General features: G+C 54.5%; 1 protein-coding gene across 1 annotated transcript; it reads left to right on the forward strand.

Annotated features, from left to right (window-relative positions):
* Positions 1–4,869: 4,869 nt before the first annotated feature.
* On the forward strand, positions 4,870–18,977 carry TRIM8 (tripartite motif containing 8). The gene is made up of 6 exons (XM_006210461.4): positions 4,870–6,446; positions 15,330–15,425; positions 15,763–15,996; positions 16,773–16,804; positions 16,939–17,054; positions 17,404–18,977. Exons 1-6 carry the CDS (start codon positions 5,877–5,879, stop codon positions 18,009–18,011), a joined length of 1,656 nt encoding a protein of 551 aa, XP_006210523.1. The 5' UTR covers positions 4,870–5,876; the 3' UTR covers positions 18,012–18,977.
* Positions 18,978–20,277: the final 1,300 nt, after the last annotated feature.

Raw genomic sequence — 20,277 nt, forward strand, 5'->3', positions numbered from 1 at the left:
ACGTGGAACCTAAAAAAGAAAGAAAAAGAAAGAAAGAAAGAAAGAAAGAAAGAAAGAAAGAAAGAAAGAAAGAAAGAAAGGAAGGAAGGAAGGAAGGAAGGAAGGAAGGAAGGAAGGAAGAAAGAAAGAAAGAAAGAAAGAAAGAAAGAAAGAAAGAAAGAAAGAAAGAAAGAAAGAAAGAAAGAACATAGATACAAAACAGAAACAGACTCATAGACATAGAATACAAATTTGTGGTTGCCAAGGAGGGGGTGGGAAAGGATAGACTGGGAGTTCAAAATTTGTAGATACTGACAGGCATATGTAGAATAGATAAACAAGATTATATGGTATAGCATAGGGAAATATATACAAGATCTTGTGGTAGCTAACAGCAAAAAAAAAATGTGACAATGAATATATGTTATGTTCATGTATAACTAAAAAATTGTGCTCTACACTGGAATTTGACACAACACTGTAAAATAATTATAACTCAATTTTAAAAAGTTGAAAAAAAGAAAAAACCTCTCTTACAGATAGTGGTAGGAGATAATATATATTTTAAAGTAGAATACATAGTTCATGGAGATACACGCTATGGAGAGAAAACACAACAGAGGAGGAGTAATAGTGATGTCTGGGGGAGGGGTGCGTTTTAGAACACGGAGGTCAGGAAAGGGCTCACTGCATAGGTATAATTTGAACAAAAGACCTCAGTGACCAGAAGAAGAGTACAATAGGGATGTCTGGGGAAAGATGGTTCAGGCAAAGTGAAAGTGAAGAGCAGCTGCAAAGATCTTGTTTAGGGGGAGCAGGAGGCGGTGGACACACCAGGTATATTTGAGGAACAACAGGGAAGCCAGTGTGGCTGGAGCAGAATGAGGCCAATAGGAGGATATTTACACAGAGGCCAGATTGTGCAGGACCTGACAGGCAATTATAAAATTTTGACTTTTATTCTGGTTGAAATGGGGAGTTATTGGAAGAGTGAGCAGAAGAGTGACACAATTTGACATATTTTTCAAAGATTACTCTGGCTACTCTGTTGAGAGTTGACTCCAGGACATAAGAGCAGAAACAGAGAAACCATTTAGGACCTATTGAAATAATTAGGCAAGAGATTATGGTGAAGTAATGGAGATGTTAAGAAATAGTTGAGATTTGCTGAACAGTTGGCTCTGGGATGTTCACTGAGAAGCAGAAGACTGAATCTGGAACAAGTTTAGAGGGGAGCAGAAATCAGCATAATTCTGGACATGTTGAGTTTGAGATGTTACTTGTACTTCCAAGTGAAAATGTCAAGTGAGCAACAAGAGCATGATCTGAATTTAAGAGAAGGGTCTACAAGACCTGATGACTGATTGAATAGACAAGGACGGTGAGAGACAGGTAGATGTCAAGTTTGCCTTCCTGATCCTTAGCTTGGTTGACAGCTGACAGGTCCACTGACTGAGATGAAAGGGTAACAGTTGGAAAGTGGAGAGGATGAAGACCTTAGTTTCTGATACATTGAATTCAAGGTACCTATGGAGTGCACAGTTGGCTACACGGATCTGCAACCAGGAGGGTGAGGATCTGAGCTGGAGACTGGAGAATCATCAGTATACAGACAGTAATAAAGGAGTAAACGAGGGAGCAGGTGTAGGTTAGTAGAAGAGCATGGAGGGCAAGACTCTGAGGACTCTTGTTCCATTTATGAGATGGAAATTGGAGAAGTTTGTAGTTAGAAAGATATGAAGGAAACCAGAAGAGTATATCATACAAGTCAAGGGGAGTGGTCTAGAAATGTGAGAACTGAGTGGAATCTTTTAGATTATCATTGGAGATCATTGGTGAGGAGGCCAGAGAAGGACCCTCCAACTGCTCCAAAGTAGACCTTGTTTCTTTGTATCATCTTTAGAGCATGGAATTGAGACTTGGGGCTTGAAAGTCATTTTCTCCTCATGAATAACAACCAGACATGCAAGCATGCATGCATGCATTCATCCATTCATTCAGCATAAGACCTTCCATGTAAAGGGATGCAAAGTACTAAAAGACATAGGCTCTGTTCTTGAAGGGCCCACAGTAGACCCCTCTCATACTCCTCCATCAGGAATAAGGAGATGAAAGTCCTGAAGCAGAGAGGCTCTCTGGTTTTATGGAAGGATCAGGGACTTGTGGGTCATATTGAAGTGGGTTTGAATCTCAGTTCTACCATTTAGAACATAATCTCTGGTGACTTTGAAATCCATAACCTCCAGCACAAACCTCCTCCCCTTTGAGTGGGGATTTCCACGGGAGTATCTAAACCAACTCAAACTTAACTTAGAACTACTGAAAATCTCCCCCACTGAAATCCAGTCCTCTCCAATTCTCTCTTTCTGGGTAAATAGCACCATCATCCAGCCTCTTGTTGAGGCCCAAATTCTAAGTTCAGAAGGATATACTATATATATCAAGATGTGCTTATCACACTATACATAGTGATAAGCATATCTTGATCCCATTCCTACCCCATTACTATTATGTGTTTATTCCTCTCCACACCATATCTAATCCATATCTAGTCCTGTTGGCTCCACTTCCAAAATATACCCCAAATCTAACAGCTTCTCACAACCAGCTTCAAGTCCAAACTCCTTACCATGACCTTGTGTGTTCTGGTCCCTACCTGGCTTCTCCCTCACCTCAGGCCTTCTTTTTGCCCTGGAACATGTCTGATCTATTGCTTCTGCATTTGTTTTTCCTTCTGACTGAAGCATTCTTTTCTCAGGTTGTCACTTGCCTGATTTCTCCTGAACATTCAGGTCTCAGCTCAAATGTTACTTTTTCCGAGAGTGCTGTGTGAGTCCCTTACTCTTTATCACAGAAAATCTTACATATTTAATTTTTAAAAAAATGTTGGTATGTGTTCACCAGGGAATCCCCAGGGCCCAGAAAAATGCTTGGTACATAGGGCTTTTGTTAAATATTTGTTTTTAAAGTCAGTTTTTTAAAGTCACCGTTTCCTTATTAATATAAGAGGGATAATAATGCCTATTTTGCTTGATAGTTTTAAGCGTCAGAAATGTAGGGAAAAGTAGTCAGGACATCGGGAAATTGCTGCACGGTGAACCGTTGAAATTCACTACTCAGTTCCATCAGACAGATGAGCTAGACTGACAAACCCTCTTTTCCCTTTCAGGTAAAAAGAGCTACGGGTGAAGAGGCCCAAGAAGAAGTGGTCCCGCCCCGCAGCCTATCATCTCCCTTTTAAGAAGCGCGGAAACTCATCCCCAACCGCAATGTTTAATGTACATAAGTTAGTGCAGGTCACGTGAGGCTCGCGGGCTTGCCCCGCCTTAAAGAGGCGGAGCCTCATTTTGGGGACCAATAGCAGGAACAACCTCCGAAACAGCCCCCAACTCCAGGCAGGGAAAAGGGGGAGGAGCCCGGCGCTTCGGCAGCTGTAAGAGCACTTCCGGACAATACGCTCCGCCCTCTCTTCCCCAGTCTCCGGTCTGCTTATTTCTCCAGTGCCGGGTGGGCTGAACCAGCGGGTCCTGATTAAAGGCGCCGCCGTCGAGTTGCTGCTTTCTCCTCTCCTCCCCCACTCCGTCTCCCTCCCTTGCTGAGTAGCGGGACTGGCCTTGATGTAGCGACACCACCCTCAGCTTCTCTCCGCCCTAGCTCGGGAGTCCAGCGCACCGCAGCCCCCTGCCCGCCCGCGTCCCCACCCTGCCAGCCGCACTCAGCTTCTAGCCCATTGTATCCTCCCCATCTCTGTGCTCAGACTCCGAGGCCGGGCTGTGGCGGGAGCATCAGGGACCCCGGTGCGCCCCTTCAGCCGGTCCCCCGATTCGGGGCCCCTCCCCTGCCTGTCTTCCTTGCAGCATCGCGGTAGTGGCGAGGGTGCCCTCATCTCCCAGCGAAGTCGGAGAGGGCCGAGTGGCGGGCAGAAGGCACTAACTCCCACCCCCATCCCCAGGGGTGAACGCCTCCAACCCCCTCCTCGGCCCCTTTCCTGGGGGAAGGAGAGCCGAAGCCCGAGCGAGCTGAGGCAGGAAAAGGCAGCCTTGGACTGCCCGGACCGCAGATCATTTTTATTACCGAGATTATTATTAAGAGGGGGCGGGGAGCCCAGGATGCGGGGGGGGGCTAGAGACGCAGCTATTTTTATTAAACAGATTATTCCTGAAATAATAATAATATGCGCAAGATGGCTGAAGGCGGCTGTGATGAGAGTGTTGGGCTTGGGGTTTTCTCTTCCTCTTTTTTTTTTTTTTTTTGATCTGAGGATAAAGCTCTGAGGCGACAGCAGCTGCGGAGACCCTGCCCGGAGTGCCCTCCCCTCAGTTGAGAAGCAGCGGGCGGACAAACGGACCCATCGACGGAGCGACTGGCACGGGCCCGCCCCGGACGCGTCGCCTGGGCAGCCGCCGGGGGCCGCGGGCCGCGGGCGCTCGCCTTTCTGCCGACTTCTTCCAATTCTAATCTTTTTTTATTTTTTGGAAAGAACTGGGGTGGGTGGAGCAGAGGTGGAGAGAAATCGGGACTTGGCATTTTCTCCCCTCTTCCTCCTAATTTGAAGGAGGCCGCCAGCCCTCCCCTTAAAAAAAAAAAGCCCACCAAAAAAAAAAAAAAAAGAGAGCGCGATAGAAAAAACGCTGCAGGACCCTCCAGCGAGCGCGCTCGGACCCCCGGCCACCAGCGCGGCCGCCGCCAGGAGCCCAAGATGGCTGGGCGCTGAGGGAAGCAGCCCGGCCCGGCTGGCTCGGCCCGGCCCCGCCGCCGCAGCAGGCTGGCTCCGACCGCAGCCCGGAGCCTTCCAGGCCGGAGCAGAGGCCGAGAAGAAAAGAAAGTGGGGGGGAGGGGGGCCGGGGTGGCGAAGGGGGAGGGCCGGGGCGGGGGGGAGGGGAGGGCCGGGAGCTGAGCCTCCTGTTCATTAGCAGTTGAGAAAAATTCCTTTCTAGTTTGATCAATCCTTGTTTTCCTCGGCAGAGCCGGGGCGCCCGCCCAGTGCGGAGACTGAGAGCGGGGTCTCTCCGCGGCGGGGGCGCCCGGCGCCGGGTCTCGGGGGAGCGCATAAGTAGAGACGAGGGGGTCAGGCCGGAGCACCGCTGGGGCTTCTCCTCCCTCCCTTTCTGGTTGGCTTTTTTTTTTTTTTCCACTTCTCTCCCTCCCCCTTCCGTTTCTATTTGTGAAGGGAGGAGGAAGGCAGAGGCGGGCTGGTGTCTCTGGCCGGGGACTGGAATTTCATCTGAATGACTGCCCCTGCGCGCACGCAGCGCCCCGGAGTCGGCCTGCTTGCGCCCCGCAGCCCGCACCCGCAGACGGCTGGCCAGCCCAGGGGCTCCCGCGCCGCGGCCGAAGGACCGGCTCGCCTCGCTCGCTTAGTCCGGATCTAGCAGTCCTCGGCGCGGCCGCACTCGCTTCCCTGGCCCCTCAGACCCCGGACGAGGCGAGGGAGGCGCGGCGCCGGCGAGCCGGGAGGGAGCCACCATTGCCGCCACCGTCGCTGGAGGAAGTGTGCGGTTCCCGGGCTCTGTCCGCCGTGGGGCGCGCCCCAATGTCAGCCGCGGGGCCGAGCGGAGGCCGCGGGCCGCAGTTGCCCTAGCCGCACCGACTGGGAGGCGGCCTCTTATATGGAATTTGGACCCCGGCGCTCCCCTCTAGGGCTGGTGCCCCGGCCGCGGCCCTGGCGCAGTCCGCCGCCTCCCGCTAGGCACTCGGGAGGAGGAGGAGGAGGAGGAGACGCAGCCCGCTGCGCGCGCGGCGTGAGGACCAAGGCTCCCTCCTCTGGGGGGCGGGCGCGCGGAAGGCGCTGGTGACTGAGCGACTGTCGGGGCTCAGTGGTCCTAGAGCTGCACTGGACGGACCCCCAGGGTTGGGGAGTTGGGGAGACCTGCCCGGACTCCCTGCCCGCAGCCGCCATGGCGGAGAATTGGAAGAACTGCTTCGAGGAGGAACTCATCTGCCCCATCTGCCTGCATGTCTTCGTGGAGCCGGTGCAATTGCCGTGCAAACACAACTTCTGTCGGGGCTGCATTGGCGAGGCGTGGGCCAAGGACAGCGGCCTGGTGCGCTGCCCGGAGTGCAACCAGGCCTACAACCAGAAGCCGGGCCTGGAGAAGAACCTGAAGCTCACTAACATCGTGGAGAAGTTCAACGCCCTGCACGTGGAGAAGCCGCCGGCGGCGCTGCACTGCGTGTTTTGCCGCCGCGGCCCCCCGCTGCCCGCGCAGAAGGTCTGCCTGCGCTGCGAGGCGCCCTGCTGCCAGTCCCACGTGCAGACGCACCTGCAGCAGCCCTCCACCGCCCGCGGGCACCTCCTGGTGGAGGCGGACGACGTGCGGGCTTGGAGCTGCCCGCAGCACAACGCCTACCGCCTTTACCACTGCGAGGCCGAGCAGGTGGCCGTGTGCCAGTACTGCTGCTACTACAGCGGTGCGCATCAGGGACACTCGGTGTGCGACGTGGAGATCCGTAGGAATGAGATCCGGGCAAGTACCCTACACACACAAACACACTCTCCCCCCTCCCCCTTTCTCTCTCCCTCAATCCCTACTGCCTGGGGACCACCCATTCGGACAGACTGACTTGTGACATCAGGGAAGAGGCCCCCTTCTAAACTCTCCTACGCTGTAAGTTTGGGAGCAAGGTCCTGCCTGGGAAGAAGGGCTACGGATTGCTACTTGTTACATTCCTGCACCTGTGCTCATAGGGTCCATCTTGTGAGTCATATGTAGAATTCAGGTGTGGGGCTGTCAAGGGTAGAGTTTTGGTGTTGCTTTTCTGTTTTGCGGTCAGCTCCCTCCCCCAGCGTTGTTTCTGTAGGCCCTACGGGAAGTCACCAAAGGCAGTGACCCAGGTCCTGCTTCTCCAGCTGCTGTTTATGTAATGAGTGTCCTGGTGCCGCTGCTGTGGCTGACATGATCCATGATGCTGGCATACCAATGAGGAAGTAAACAAAAGCAGCCATGTTAGTTTCAAGCCCTATTGGAAACACATTGGGGGGTGGAGGGGCGCTTCCGGAGGGAGAGCAGAACTCCTGATATCTATCTGGCCAAGGCCTGGACAGCCAACCGCATCACTGGACAGCGTCTCAGCTATTCGGATTATTCCCTATAGCCCACTCTCTATGTGTGAGAATCACTGCCCTCTGTGTGCCTCTGTGTGTTGCATGCGTCTGCATGAACAAACCTTAAAGTATGTCTTCATCACCCTGAGCCCTTTTCTCCCAGCCCAGCCCTCTATCACAGCCCTCCCACATTTAGGGAGGGGAAGTGGAAGACGGAAAAAGAATCCTGTGGGTTTAAGGTTGAGCTGCCTTGCAATCTGGTTTCAGGCAGCTGGCTCCCCTGGGCTGCCGGCTGGGTGATTACAGAACCGCATCCCCTCCCATTGTATACACCCTGCAGCAGCGGCCAATGTCAAAACCGCCTTCCCCCTCAGGCCTCTGGGCCTGGCTTTGGAACTGGACTGAAGCAATACTTCCATCCCCTTCAGTGGAGGGGGGCTCCTCCTAGGTCCCTCCCTGGTCCCCTGGCTTTCAGGGTTGAGTCATACCAGAAGGAGGGGGTTGGCCTGAGACTGAGCCATCTCAGAAGCCCCAGCTTGGGGCCTGGGTGTGATATCATGGGGGTGAGGTTGGGCTTTGGTAGGACTGAGAGTGCTTATGGGTGGGGGCCCCTGGAGGCTAGTCAAGGCCAGTGGGGAGCTTGGGTATGAGGAAGCTCTACAGGGGACAGTTGTAGATGGGGCCTGTTTCCTGTAAGGGGGACCAGTCAGAATGAGTCACTATTTAGCAATTCAAAAACATACACATACAACTAACAAAAGGCAGGAGGGCTGCCACAGGCTGAGGGCAGGGATAACAAATAAAATTTGCTATATAATTAGTTTCCAATCGGATGGTCTAGCTCTGGGGGTTTGTGCCAGGACAGGGCCTCTGGCTTCTTAAAGGAAGTGGAGGAGATGGAGGGAAGAGCCACCCCACCACCCAAGGCAGGCAGAGCCCAGATGTTCCCTAGTGTTAGGAAGCTGGCTATTAATGAAGATGGAAGGGCTGGGGGAGAAGGCCGGGAAAAGTGCAGACGCAGGAGAAAGGAAGGCTGTCCAGTTCTCTGTCCTAGGATTGACAGTGGAAAGTGAAAGGAGGGGAAGGCAGAGATGTGGCTGAAAGGCACAGAGGAGGGGCCAGGAACGAGGGTGATGAGTGAACGTGTGCCCACACCCACAGCTTTGCCCTTAGCTGTGTCAGAGTGCTCGGGGATCTTTCATTCTGGTGGCAGATAAAAGAATTATACCTGACTTGATGGTAGGAAGGTATCTGTAGACATGGGTCTCTGTTTGCGAATGTCTTTGAGACTGTCTGCTTTGCCTTCACAGGCACCTGTCTCCTGTCTGTATAGTTGGGGGATGGGGGTGGCACTATTTGCAGAGTATACCTTTGGGTTCCCACCAGCAGGTCTCTGATTCTCCCAACTCATGAAAGGAGCTGGATGGAAGCAGGTATTGAACTTTGTCAGCAGCTCTGTGTGTATCTCTGTGTGTGTGTCTGTATGTGTTCCTGTGTTCGTTCCTTTTCCTGGTGTGGACAGGCTCAGAAGTAGTGGGTTGCATCACGGCCAGATGTGCAGTACTGTGCGTTCAGCATATGTGCCCCACAGCCTGAGTCTTGTCCCTCTCCAGGCTCCCCTACCCTAGGCGCTCCCAGATTCCCTGGTGTCCCAGGGCACTGGAGTTGGAAACCCTTCAGTGGCCCAGTGCCACTCAGTGTGAGTTGGACTTATTGAATGAGGAGGAAGAGGGGCCCCACCCTTGAGGGAGGGGGGTGAGCCACGGGGAACCTGAATGGAAGAACCCATTGCGCTCTCCATCCTCTCTAGGCCAGCCAGGGGGAGGGGCTGTTTCCTGGGCGTCTTTTCCCTTGTGGGAGGGAGTCTGTCTTAAAGGGCCTGCCTCTGCTGGTACCCTGGATGAAGGCAACAGAATTCTCCCAGATACAGGAGCAGAAGCACAGAGACCTAGCTCACGCCTTAAAATATAGCTCTGCTACTTATGCTTCCTATTCTCTCGTCCAGGGGAGGGGCAGGGGCTGCTGAAATGCCCTATGGGCTAGAAATAGGAAACCCTGATCAGTCTCCGCCAGTGGCCCCCTACTCATCTACTCACAAGCACTCACCCGTGCATGGGCCAGTGGCCTAGAGCCAGGGGCCCAGTGGGAAGGCAAGCAGGGCTAGGGGACTGACAGGGGGTCTCAGAGCCAGGCCTTCCAGGTCCTTGCCCTACTCTGCCTTGGGGAAGCCAGTGTCTAGACCATGTTGCCCTGAGGCCTGGAAGCCCACTGGGCAGACCCCAGAGACCGCTCTCTGAGACATGCCTCAACCCCAAATGTGTTCTCGCTTGGGGCTGTGGGAGGCTAAGGGGCCAAGATTGGGATATTCAGGTGGGCTCAGACATGGCAGCCCAAGGTGGTCAGACCCTCTTCCAGCCCCCAGGTTTAGGGGTTCGTGTGAGTAACAGGACTGGTATTAGCTGGGAGCACCCTTATCATGACCTCCCTCAACATGGAAAGAAGACTCAAGATAAGGCCTAGTTAAGTGTGTGAAGGGATATGCAGGGTTTGTGTGTGTTCAGGTCCTAGTTATGCCTCTGTCATTCCTAGGACCCCAGCTTGAAGTTGGAAATGTTCCTAGGACCCTGTTTCTTGCATCCTCAGAGATTCAGAGTTAAGAAGAGGTGTTCTCTGGGGAAGGGATCCCACTTCTTGGGCCAGTTTGGTGTTTGCAGCTGCTGGGGGGTGAGGTTACCCTGCTTACATTGCCCCTGTAGCTGGAGGGGTTGCACTGGGACTCTGGAGGGGATTCTGGGTCTCTGCCCCATGTGTCTGTCTCCCGGTGGGTTCTGCAGTGAGGGCTGCCCTGGCCCAGCTATAGCAGGGGTATCCCCTCCCCACTCCCACTGCTCTCCTCACCATACTTCTGAGGTCTTAGGTGAGGTGGGAGCTAGGGTGGGGAGCTCTGTGGGGGTGGGGGTGGGGGGGTGTTTTGTGTGAATGAGGTGTGCGGGTCATGTGGCTGCTCCTTCCTTGACCATCCTGAAGGATCAGGAAGGGGGAGTCTGGCTTGGCCTTCCTCCCTGGGCCCCAGGCAGAGAGGAGCCTCAGGCAGAGGCCCAGCCCCCCACCTCCACCCCAGGGTCCTGCTGACACAGCCTGGTGCCGGTCATGCACGCCCTATTGATTACTCTGCCTCCTGCAGCTCTGGGTGCCTGTGTGTCCATGTCTGTTTGCAGGTGTGTGGTGTGCATGTGTGTAACCAGCATGTCCGGTTGTGCATCTCACATGTGACTACTTTCCTATGTCTCGCGTGTAAATCTCCAAGAAGGTACAAAATGAGTGACTGACTTAATTACATAGGTGTCGTGTGTGGCTACAGGGTCAGGAAGACATGCACATGTGTGTTTGTGAGAGAGGAGGGTGCCCTGCTTGCCTCACACTGTGAGTTGAAGTTGAGTGTGCATGCATGACTGTCAGTGACGGTGCTGGTGTGTGACTGCCTGCCTGGCGGTGGTTGGTTGGTGGGTGTGAGTTTTGTGTGAGTTTCTCACCTGGTGAGGGTGTTGGGGAGGGGAAGGGAAGACAGATTCACTTTCCTGTGAGCGTGTAGCCTATGGCGGGTATTGGAGGTAGAAGCCTGGATGGATCCTGCCATGCTGGGTTGGGGGCAGTCCGGGTGGGCATAGGAAGGCAAGCCTGGTTTGGGCGCCTGCCCTGGACTGAGCAGGCAGGCCTGGCTGGCCTCATCCCTGGCTCTGGGAAAGCCTTCCTTCCCGGCTGGCCTGGCATTCAAGCCCAGACAAAGGGGGGCTTTCTCTCTTGCCTCTTTGTTCTGCTGCCCCAGAGCGCTGCTCTCTGCATGGCAAAAGCTAATTCCACTCTGCAGCTGGGAAACCCTCTCTGGGGTCTGCCGGGGCTTGCCTCTGAGGGGCTGCCTTTCCCCCTGCCCTGGCTCCTGCCCTGCAGCCTCTTCTCTCTGGGTCTGTGGTTTCCCCAGCCTGGGGGTCCACGTGGTGGCCCCAGGCAGGGGCTGAAGTGCGAGAAGGGGTGTTTCGGGGAGGCAGAAGCTGCTCTGCTCTGAGGACGAAGTGCTGTGGCCCAGGGAGAGGAGAGGCTAACGTTCTTCTGGGACAAGGGCTTATGTGGGAGAGTAGAGGCGGGTTTGGCAGCTGGGGAGGAGGCTAGGATGGGGTAGCTCTGGGCAGGGGCCGCAGCCAGAACTGGAAATGGCATGAGAGTCATCTGAGCAGGAAGAGGGGCTCCAGCAGCCCAGGGCCCTCTTCCTGCCCCACCCCCTCACCACAGGGGTTGCTGGCCCCAGCCCTGGCCTGGCCCCTGGGGCCCTGTTCCCTCCCAACCTCGCTTCTCTTCAAGGTTGACTTGAGAGTTTTATTATTATTATTTATTAACTTTTATACAGCCTAGAGTCCCCACGGCCTCACCCGTCTGCCCAGTCCGGTCTGGCATCAAAAATGCCAGCTGGGCCTAGCTGGTCAGTCTCCAGAGGGCTGTGAAGCTTTCCCGGGGCAGGAATGTAAGGGGCTCATGATTGCCTCCTCTCCAGGCTGGCGGTGGGGGTCAGAGGGAGCAGCTCAAGGCAGAATCTAGAACACTGAGGGCCTTGGAGGGGTGGGGATGGAGTGCCCCCGAGTCTTCTTGATGCTTTTGCTGTCACAGGCCCAGGAGCAGACCACGGAAGGTCTTAGATCCTCAGGTGAGGGACAGGCTCAGGAGTGAGCAGGTCCCACCTGGGCCAGCAGGTGTGGTGTGGGGCTGGGCCTGGTATTACCCTTCCCCATGCTGGAGGCCGGGCCCTCAAGTGCTTCTAGTCTAGACCATGGCTCCCTGGTCCTGCACACCTGAGGTGTGCCACAGTCCAAGTGGTTCACTGAGGGCTGGGAGCAGTCTGTAAAGTGCCCCCCACCACCCCCTACATTGAGAACCCTTGCCCTGAAGCAAGCAGGGAAATCTCTTAGCTGTGGGTTCTTCCCAGATGGGAAGTGGATCTCAGCTCCCAGCAATTCCCAGGGGGCTGGGATGGAAAGGAAGCTGCTGCTAGTGCAGATGGGTCTAGGCCTTGCTTCCTCTGCTCCTCATCTTCCAGCCTTTTAGCAACCTGATTCAGTCATTTGGTGGAATTGAGGTGAGGGGTAATAAAGGGGCACCACGTGGATACTTCCCTCCCTCCACCCAGCTTTCCAGTGCCTAAGGTAGCAGTGACCACCCCGCTGGCCCCTGCTTCCCCCAGGGGCTGTGTGTAGCAGGATTGAGATCACCCGGCCCCAAGGGAGGGCGATTCCTACAGGGGAGAGCTGGCTATGGTGGGCCCCCCTCCCAGCCCTCCCTGGCTGGCACCCCCTCCCCTCCCCTTGCTGCAGAGACAGGAGCCCCATGGCCCCTGGGGGTGGGGGGATGAAACCCAGCCACCTGCTAGGGAATGTGGCCACTGCCTCTGCTAGACCTGGACCATGAAGCTAAGGGAGGGCACCTCAGGGTCCCAGGGTGGCAGTGCTGCCAGGAAAGGATCTGAGAAAAGCCTAGAAAAGGGAAGGGGCTGAACGCCACCCCAGGACTAGATGAGAAGTGCCTCCTTTGCCTGTGCCCTGAGGGGTCAGCCATGAACTCCCAGAAGTGGTTTCAAGGGGCAGGGGAGGGGCCTCCCACTAGTCTGGAGGGTGGAAGTGGAACAGCCCATTCCTATCCTCTGAGGGAAATTGGCTGGGAACCTATCTGGAGCAGCCTCTTTTCCTGCCCCTCAGCTGGGACTCAGCCCCAAGTGCACCTACTCTGATACTGATGGGTCTGGTCGTGAGAAGTAGTTGGGCAGGGAGACGTGGTGCTCAGATGCGGTGAGGGGGAGGGGGAGGGCTGGGCTCGCAGATATCCTGGGCACTGGGGAGGCAAGAGTGGCCTGGAGCCTGAGATACGGGTTCGGAAGTTGTCCTTCTGAGTCGGGGCTGAGGCAGCCAACAGGCAAAAATCTGAGGGCCAGTTGTTTCAGGGGAAGTAAAAAGGCCTAATGGTCCTGAATGCTGTCCTGGCCACCTCGCCTTCAGGCAAGCCTCCCTCAATTGTCTGGAGACTTCAGGAGGCCCAGCCTTCACCATGCAGGAGGTGGGGGGGGTGTGCGCGACAGTGTGCTGGAGGTGGTCTCGGGGCCCAGGTGGTGGTGTGCACTTGTGTGTGTGTGTGTGTGTGTGCAGTTGTACGCATGTTGCTGGGCCACACTCTGGGGTGCTGCCTGCCCTCTTCATGTGACTGGGGGCAGTTTCCCAAGCAGGGAGGGTGCATGACTGCCTCTCTTCCTGCTCCCAGCCAGCTGTGTTTCTGTCTAGGCTCTGACTCAGGCTGGCAGCAGATCCCTGTGCCTGTCAGGTTGGGTGTGCTGCTGGAAGGACAGAGTGGTGGGGTGGGGGCAGGGCAGGGTCTCCTGGGGCTGGCTCTTAAGGCACTGTCCTGGGTCACTGAAAGGTCAAGTTATTGGCTGGAGGGGGTAGGTGTGCCCCAGGCTTTCCCAGCTCAGAATCTGAGAGCCTCATCCCCCACCTCGTCCAGTCCCTAAGGCCCTGGTTTTCTGCTTCCAGGGTGGCCACAAACCCAAAACAGGGTCCCTGAACTCTCTTGCTGGCCTTGGTTTCCCCATTTGTAAAAGGAGTTGGGGGAATAAGGAGGGGATTGGTGGCACCTTGTCTTTGGGAAGCCAGCTAGGTGTGGATGGGAGGTAGGGGTCAAGGGGTCAGACTTGAGGGTCACTCTGAGGTCCACTCAGAGGAAGAAAAAGACCCACCTGTCGAGTGGACACTTACTGGGAGCTAGGTTCTGTGCAATCTGCTTTGCAGACCTTATTTTGTGTGCAAAACCCAGGGGTTTATTCAGCAAACACATTATGCATCTGTAGGCTGCTGGGGCCTTTATGGGTCTCAGCTGGTAAGGCAGCAAAACCCCATTATCAAGAGGCCTTGAGTTTTGTTTGGAGATCAGACTGCGGTTTGTAAGACAGACTATAGAATAGTGCTGTCCTATAGATCTTTCTGTTAGATGGTCACGTTTTGTGTCTGTAGTGTCCAGTATATTAGCCACTAGCTACAAGTAGCTACTGAACACTTGAACTGAGGCTGGTGCAACTGAAGAACTTATGCTTAACTTTTTATTTTTAATTAACCTAAAATGAAGTCGCCACACATGACTAGTGGCCACTGTACTGGACAGCACAGCTGCAGAGGGAGAGCAGAATGTGACAGCCCCACTGTACGGCCAGGACAGGGAGGGACCTGCACAGACTCCGAGCAGCGGCCATGGAAGGTTTCCTAGAGGAGTGGGGCCTGAAGTTGGGCCTTGAAGGTTGTAGGCTGCAGAAGAACAGCAGGGTGCTGGGAGTTCAAATGTGCAGAGTGTCAGGGACAGAATAGCAGCCCACCTAGCTGGGAGAATCAGGTCATAGGAGAGATTAACGTGTTTGGAAGGAGGGGTCATTGAGGGCTCTTGAGCAGGAGAGAGACCCTGTTTGAAGAGGTGTGTCTGGTGAAGGAGGATGACAGGGTGGATGAACAGCCGGGATGGGTAGGGCTGCGAGGAGACGGGTTGCGGAGGCAGGAGATCAAGAGCTGAGAAGAGTAGCATGGTCCAGCACCTTCCAGCACACTGGCCTTGGGTCTTAGGAGAGCCGGAATCTCCTTTCCACCTGGGTCCAGCTGAGGGGCTGAGGAAGCTAGCAGGGGCTTCAGAGGCCTAACTCTTGGCGTCAGGAATAAGCGAGGAGCATAGGGTGAGACCTTTGGACTGGGCCAGAGGACTTGTGTGACCTGGGCAGGCTGTTTGACCCTCTGCGTCATCTCCAAGGTGGTGCTCCCCAGAGAGAGGCCGCATGACTTGGATAAGATCAGACCCTACTGCCTGATCACTTAGGTTTGTATTCCAGCTCTGACACTGTGTGACTTTGGATGAATCACTTAACCTCTCTGGTTTCCTTTTCTCTGAAATGAGAATAATAATAGTACTTATTTCACAGCATTACTGGAATGATTAGATAAGTCTCTACAGGAAAAGAGCTTAGAATGGAAGCTGGCCTGACCCTGCCCTCAGAAAGCTGATGGTTTAGATATATGTGGGAAGCTATCCCAGGCTTTCTGCTCCTGGGGACAGTCTGGACAGGCAGCTGTCACCAGGCCCCTGGGATTGCATGGGGACCAGAAGTGGTTGGGTGGCAGAAATTTTAGGTCATCTGGGTCAAAGGAGCTATAGGATGAGTCTGTTCTGTGGAGGGAAGAATGGGGCTCACCCATCTCAGCCCCCTCTGATGCCCCTACCCCAACTGTCTCTGCAGAAGATGCTGATGAAGCAGCAGGACCGGCTGGAGGAGCGAGAACAGGACATTGAGGACCAGCTGTACAAACTCGAGTCAGACAAGCGCCTGGTGGAGGTAGCTAAGCTCAAGCCCAGGGTATGGGGTGGGGGTGGCTTGAGTACAGGCCTTGGGCTAGTTCCTTTCTTGGTCTAGAATCTGTGGTTGGCTCTGTACCAGGATCCCTTGGTCAGTCATTCAACAAACTATCAACAGATGAGCCCCCACTGGTGCTGTGGTTGCTGGCCCAGAGCCCAGTGCTACCAGTTGGGGATTGGCAGGTCAGAGCTTGCCCTCGGGAGCCCTGGGGTTTGGGGTCCCAGACTCCCCCATCCAGGATGTGAGACAGGCAGGATCAGCAGCCCAAGGTCCCTAGGACTCACCTGCCCACCCACTTGTGCCCCTGCGCCTGCAGGAGAAGGTGAGCCAACTGAAGGAGGAAGTGCGGCTGCAGTACGAGAAGCTGCACCAGCTGCTGGACGAGGACCTGCGGCAGACGGTGGAGGTCCTGGACAAGGCCCAGGCCAAGTTCTGCAGCGAGAACGCAGCGCAGGCGCTGCATCTCGGGGAGCGCATGCAGGAGGCCAAGAAGCTGCTGGGCTCCCTGCAGCTGCTCTTCGACAAGACAGAGGATGTCAGCTTCATGAAGGTGAGCTGAGCCTGGGACCCGCTGGTGGGACTCAGGGGGCATTTCTAAATTGGAGTCTGCAGTGCTTTCCCAACCAGTTTTCCCCACCAGTGTGCTCACAGGGCTTCGGAGCCAGCCTGCATGGATTCAAAACCCTCCCACCCTGTTCTTCCTAGCTTTTTGACCTTGGGCAAGTCATAATGTGTTCCCTAGGCCTCAGCTCTCTCACTTACAAAATGGGGTTGATAATACAGATCTATTATCTGTTATTCACAATTCCAAAATTTAAAACTCTCTGAAAATTGAAAGAAAAAAAATTCTGGCCATTCATTTGATAGCAAAAATGGACCTGAACTGATGTTGGCAATTTACAGTCTCTATCTTGCTTGGTATGAATACTCAAACATGTTGCTGCAGAAATGCTGATGTGTTAGATTATGGTGTCCAACTGAGGATGATATGTAATATATGCTACATCATATTTCTGTTCCAAAATCCAGAAAATTCTAAAACACATCTTTCCCCAAAGATTTTGCATGAAAGATTGAGTGCCTGCAGAACCTTCCTCCTAGGGTAGTTGTGTGGATAAAATGATGGACGTATAGACAGCACTGACAGTGTTGTCTGTCGCATAACAAGTGCTCAGTCTTCTAAAAGTGGAGGCACCCCTGCCTCTGCCACACTCTGGCTAGAATCAGAAGGCGAGCCCCTCCTGAGGAGAGAGAGGATGGGGCAGCTTCCATCTTTCCCTCTCCCGTGCTGCCTTTCCCACTGACTAACCCTTTTCTCTCCCCCAGAACACCAAGTCTGTGAAAATCCTAATGGACAGGTGAGCTGATGGCCACCGGCCCTCAAGGGAACACATCTGGGGGAGGGTAGGGAGGGCCAGGCCCATCGGGGGGAGGTAGGGCGGGCTTACCGGTGATACCTCCTCACAGCAGATGCCCCGTCCACTGCCCCCAGGACCCAGACCTGCACGGGCAGCAGCCTTTCTCCCCCTAAGATCGGCCACCTGAACTCCAAGCTCTTCCTGAACGAGGTGGCCAAGAAGGAGAAGCAGCTGCGGAAGATGCTAGAAGGTGAGGATGGGATCCTCAATCAGAGAGAACCCTTTGGGCAGGGGTAAATGCCAGAAACTTCCCCGAGAGAGGCAGCTTGGCTTAGATAGACCTTTCTTCATATCCCGGCTTTGCTACTTAAAGCTGTGGGACATTGGGCAAGCCGTGTTACCTCCCCCAGCCTCAGTTTCTTCAGCTGTAAAATGGGAATAATAATAATAGCAGCTACTCACTGATGAAGTAGTGAGCATCAAGATGGTGCATGATGTAATATGCTTGGTCCTAAAGCCAGAAAAGGTCCCCAGGGGAGAGGAGGCCTGGGTTGCCTGGGATACGGGCTTTAGTGACTTTTCACGCAAACTCTCCACAGGCCCCTTCAGCACACCGGTGCCCTTCCTGCAGAGCGTCCCCCTGTACCCCTGTGGCGTGAGCAGCTCTGGGGCGGAAAAACGCAAGCACTCAACAGCCTTCCCTGAGGCCAGTTTCCTAGAGACATCGTCGGGCCCCGTGGGCAGCCAGTATGGGGCAGCGGGTGCCACCAGCGGCGAGGGCCAGTCAGGGCAGCCCCTGGGCCCCTGCAGCTCCACGCAGCACTTGGTGGCCCTGCCGGGCAGCACCCAACCAGTGCACTCAAGTCCTGTGTTCCCCCCATCGCAGTATCCCAATGGCTCTGCCGCCCAGCAGCCCATGCTCCCCCAGTATGGCGGCCGCAAGATTCTCGTCTGTTCTGTGGACAACTGTTACTGTTCTTCCGTGGCCAACCACGGCGGCCACCAGCCCTACCCCCGCTCCGGCCACTTCCCCTGGACAGTGCCCTCACAGGAGTACTCACACCCGCTCCCGCCCACACCCTCCGTCCCCCAGTCCCTTCCCGGCCTGGCGGTCAGAGACTGGCTCGACGCCTCCCAGCAGCCTGGCCACCAGGATTTCTACAGGGTGTATGGGCAGCCGTCCACCAAACACTACGTGACGAGCTAACGCCACGCGGGCAGTGGGGCGCTGGGGAGTCCTCCCCCCCAGTTCTCGATGGCTCGGGAATGATGCATCCAGAGACCTGCCCTTCTACCTTCCTGTCCTCCCGCCCTTCCTCCTTCATTCCCCCAAGTCTTTTCCTTTTGGATTTTGTTTTGTTTGGGGCTTGTTTTGATTTTTTTTTTTTTTATCATGAATCTCCTGGACGCGGAGGTGACAGCGGGAGCTGGCCTGGGTCGGGGCTGCAGGTGGCCCTGGAGTTGGGGAAGCGTCTACCTCAAGGCGCTGAGCTCTCTCTCTCTGTCTCTCCTTTTTTCTTCCACTCCTTCCCCTTCTCACCCCAATGGCTGGAAGGAGCCTCAGCTTCCCCTGAAGCCTTGGGGAGAGGGGCAGTTTCCAACCCTCCTCACCCAGCCCTGGGAGGAGGGACCAGTGCCCACTGGCCTGCTTCTCCTCTTGTTTTTCTTTTGGGCAGTTTGATCACTGATTGAATAAGGAATGACTTGTAGATTGTGGGGCTTTTTTGTTTTTAAACCAAGAATGATTTCTCCTGCTTCCTTCTCACCCACCATCCTCCCAGACGGAATTCAAAGGCCACTTCTCAAGCAGCTTTTGGCACCTTCAGCCTCAGAATGGAATCTTAAAGACAGGAACCCCATGTCCAGGAAAGGGGATCAGGAACTTTGCCAATGATAGTGACCACAGCAAAAGCAAATAATAATAATATTAATAATAATAAAGAGAAATAAATAATAAAATAAACATAGCACAGCCCTTGTTGAGGTCAGAGGGAGAGAAGGGGGCTGCTCGGAGTTGGGTCCTTGCCTGGATTTTGACACAGCAACTTCCTGTAGTGAGCACTTTGTATGAATCGTGGACTTCCTGTTCTCAAGGCGCAGGTATTTATTCTGTAATCTGTCTAGAGCACACTCCGAAATCCAACCTTCTAATAAACATAATGGCGCAGTCCCACTCCCTGCCTCGCCTCTTACCCCACCTCCCCCAGGTCTGGGGGTCTTCAGGCACTGGTGTGGGGAGGGGTCCCTCTAGGAATGGGAGCCCTTGCCCTCCCTGCGTTGATTCTCTCCTGGGTTTAGCCTGTTACAGGCCTGTGAATGTCAGTTCATCAGGCACTAACTACATCTACTCTCAGCCTTGGGTTCATTTGATAAATATTTGCTGAGGGCCTCTCAGGCCCAGCCCCCTACTGCATGGGCCTCGGCATCTCTTTGAATTTCTGCCAACATGCTCTTAGCTAGGACAGACAAAGGAAGAAATACCTTTCTATGAGTCCTGCAAAGTTTACCTCCTTCAGTCCACAAATATTTATTAAGCATATGCTAAGCGCCAAGCACTGTGTAGGGCCAAGGGCAGAAAAGTAGGCCCTCTCTTCTTGGAATTTAGTCTAACTGAGCCTTGGCCCCCATTGGGAGGGGAGTTCAGTCTTACGCTTCCTTTGGTGACTGGAGCTCTTGGCCCTTGCCCCTGATCCTGGAGGAAGAGTAGGTGGGAAAATCTTAGGCTCTGGAGGTGTGGAGGTAGGGTAGCAAGGTGAAAAAGACATCCTACCCTCATCCCCTGTGCTGACAGAGCTTCTTGAAGTCTCTGGCATGTCTGGAAGCCTGTTAAAAGGGCCAATTCCTGGGGCCCTGCTTGGACTTAGTGGGGATCACTGAGGGCCTAGGAACCTGCATTTTAAATGTATTTAATCCCTGGTATTTCTGACACATCCTGGAGTCTGAGAAGTGCTGCCTTGAGGGACTGGACAGGCACCTGCTTGTCATAGGACCCCCTGGGGTAGAAGGAGGGGCTGGGACATACTACGCCCTCTATTAGCAAGAGTGAGGTGGGGGGAGCTGATCTTTTAAAAAGATCCCTGGTTTGTTGCCTAACACTGTATTGATCAGCTTATGCGTAAAGTAGCCTGTGCCCTTCCCTACTAGTAGGAGGGGCAACCTTTACTGGGTGCCTAGTTCGCTTTCCCCTTGTCTGGGTAGAATGAGGACCTGAACGCCTCCCACTCCAGGAAAACTAGAGCAAGACAGGGAGCTGTGGGTAAGTCCTGTGCCAGGGGTCCAAACCTCACTGACTCCTAATCACCCCTCTTCTCAGAAAAATATGGACCCAAGCTGGAGGACACAGTCCATGTCCCTTGGCCAGTTAGGCCGGCCAGACCGAAGTCTTGGTCTTGCTAATTGTCTCTGTCCTGCCATCCTGTAGAATAGAGAATGACTCAGTGTAGGGCAGGTGGACCCTTGCTTCATTGCTCCTC

The sequence above is a fragment of the Vicugna pacos genome, chromosome 11 (genome assembly GCF_048564905.1).
Source record: "Vicugna pacos chromosome 11, VicPac4, whole genome shotgun sequence".
NCBI classification, from domain to species: Eukaryota; Metazoa; Chordata; class Mammalia; order Artiodactyla; family Camelidae; genus Vicugna; species Vicugna pacos.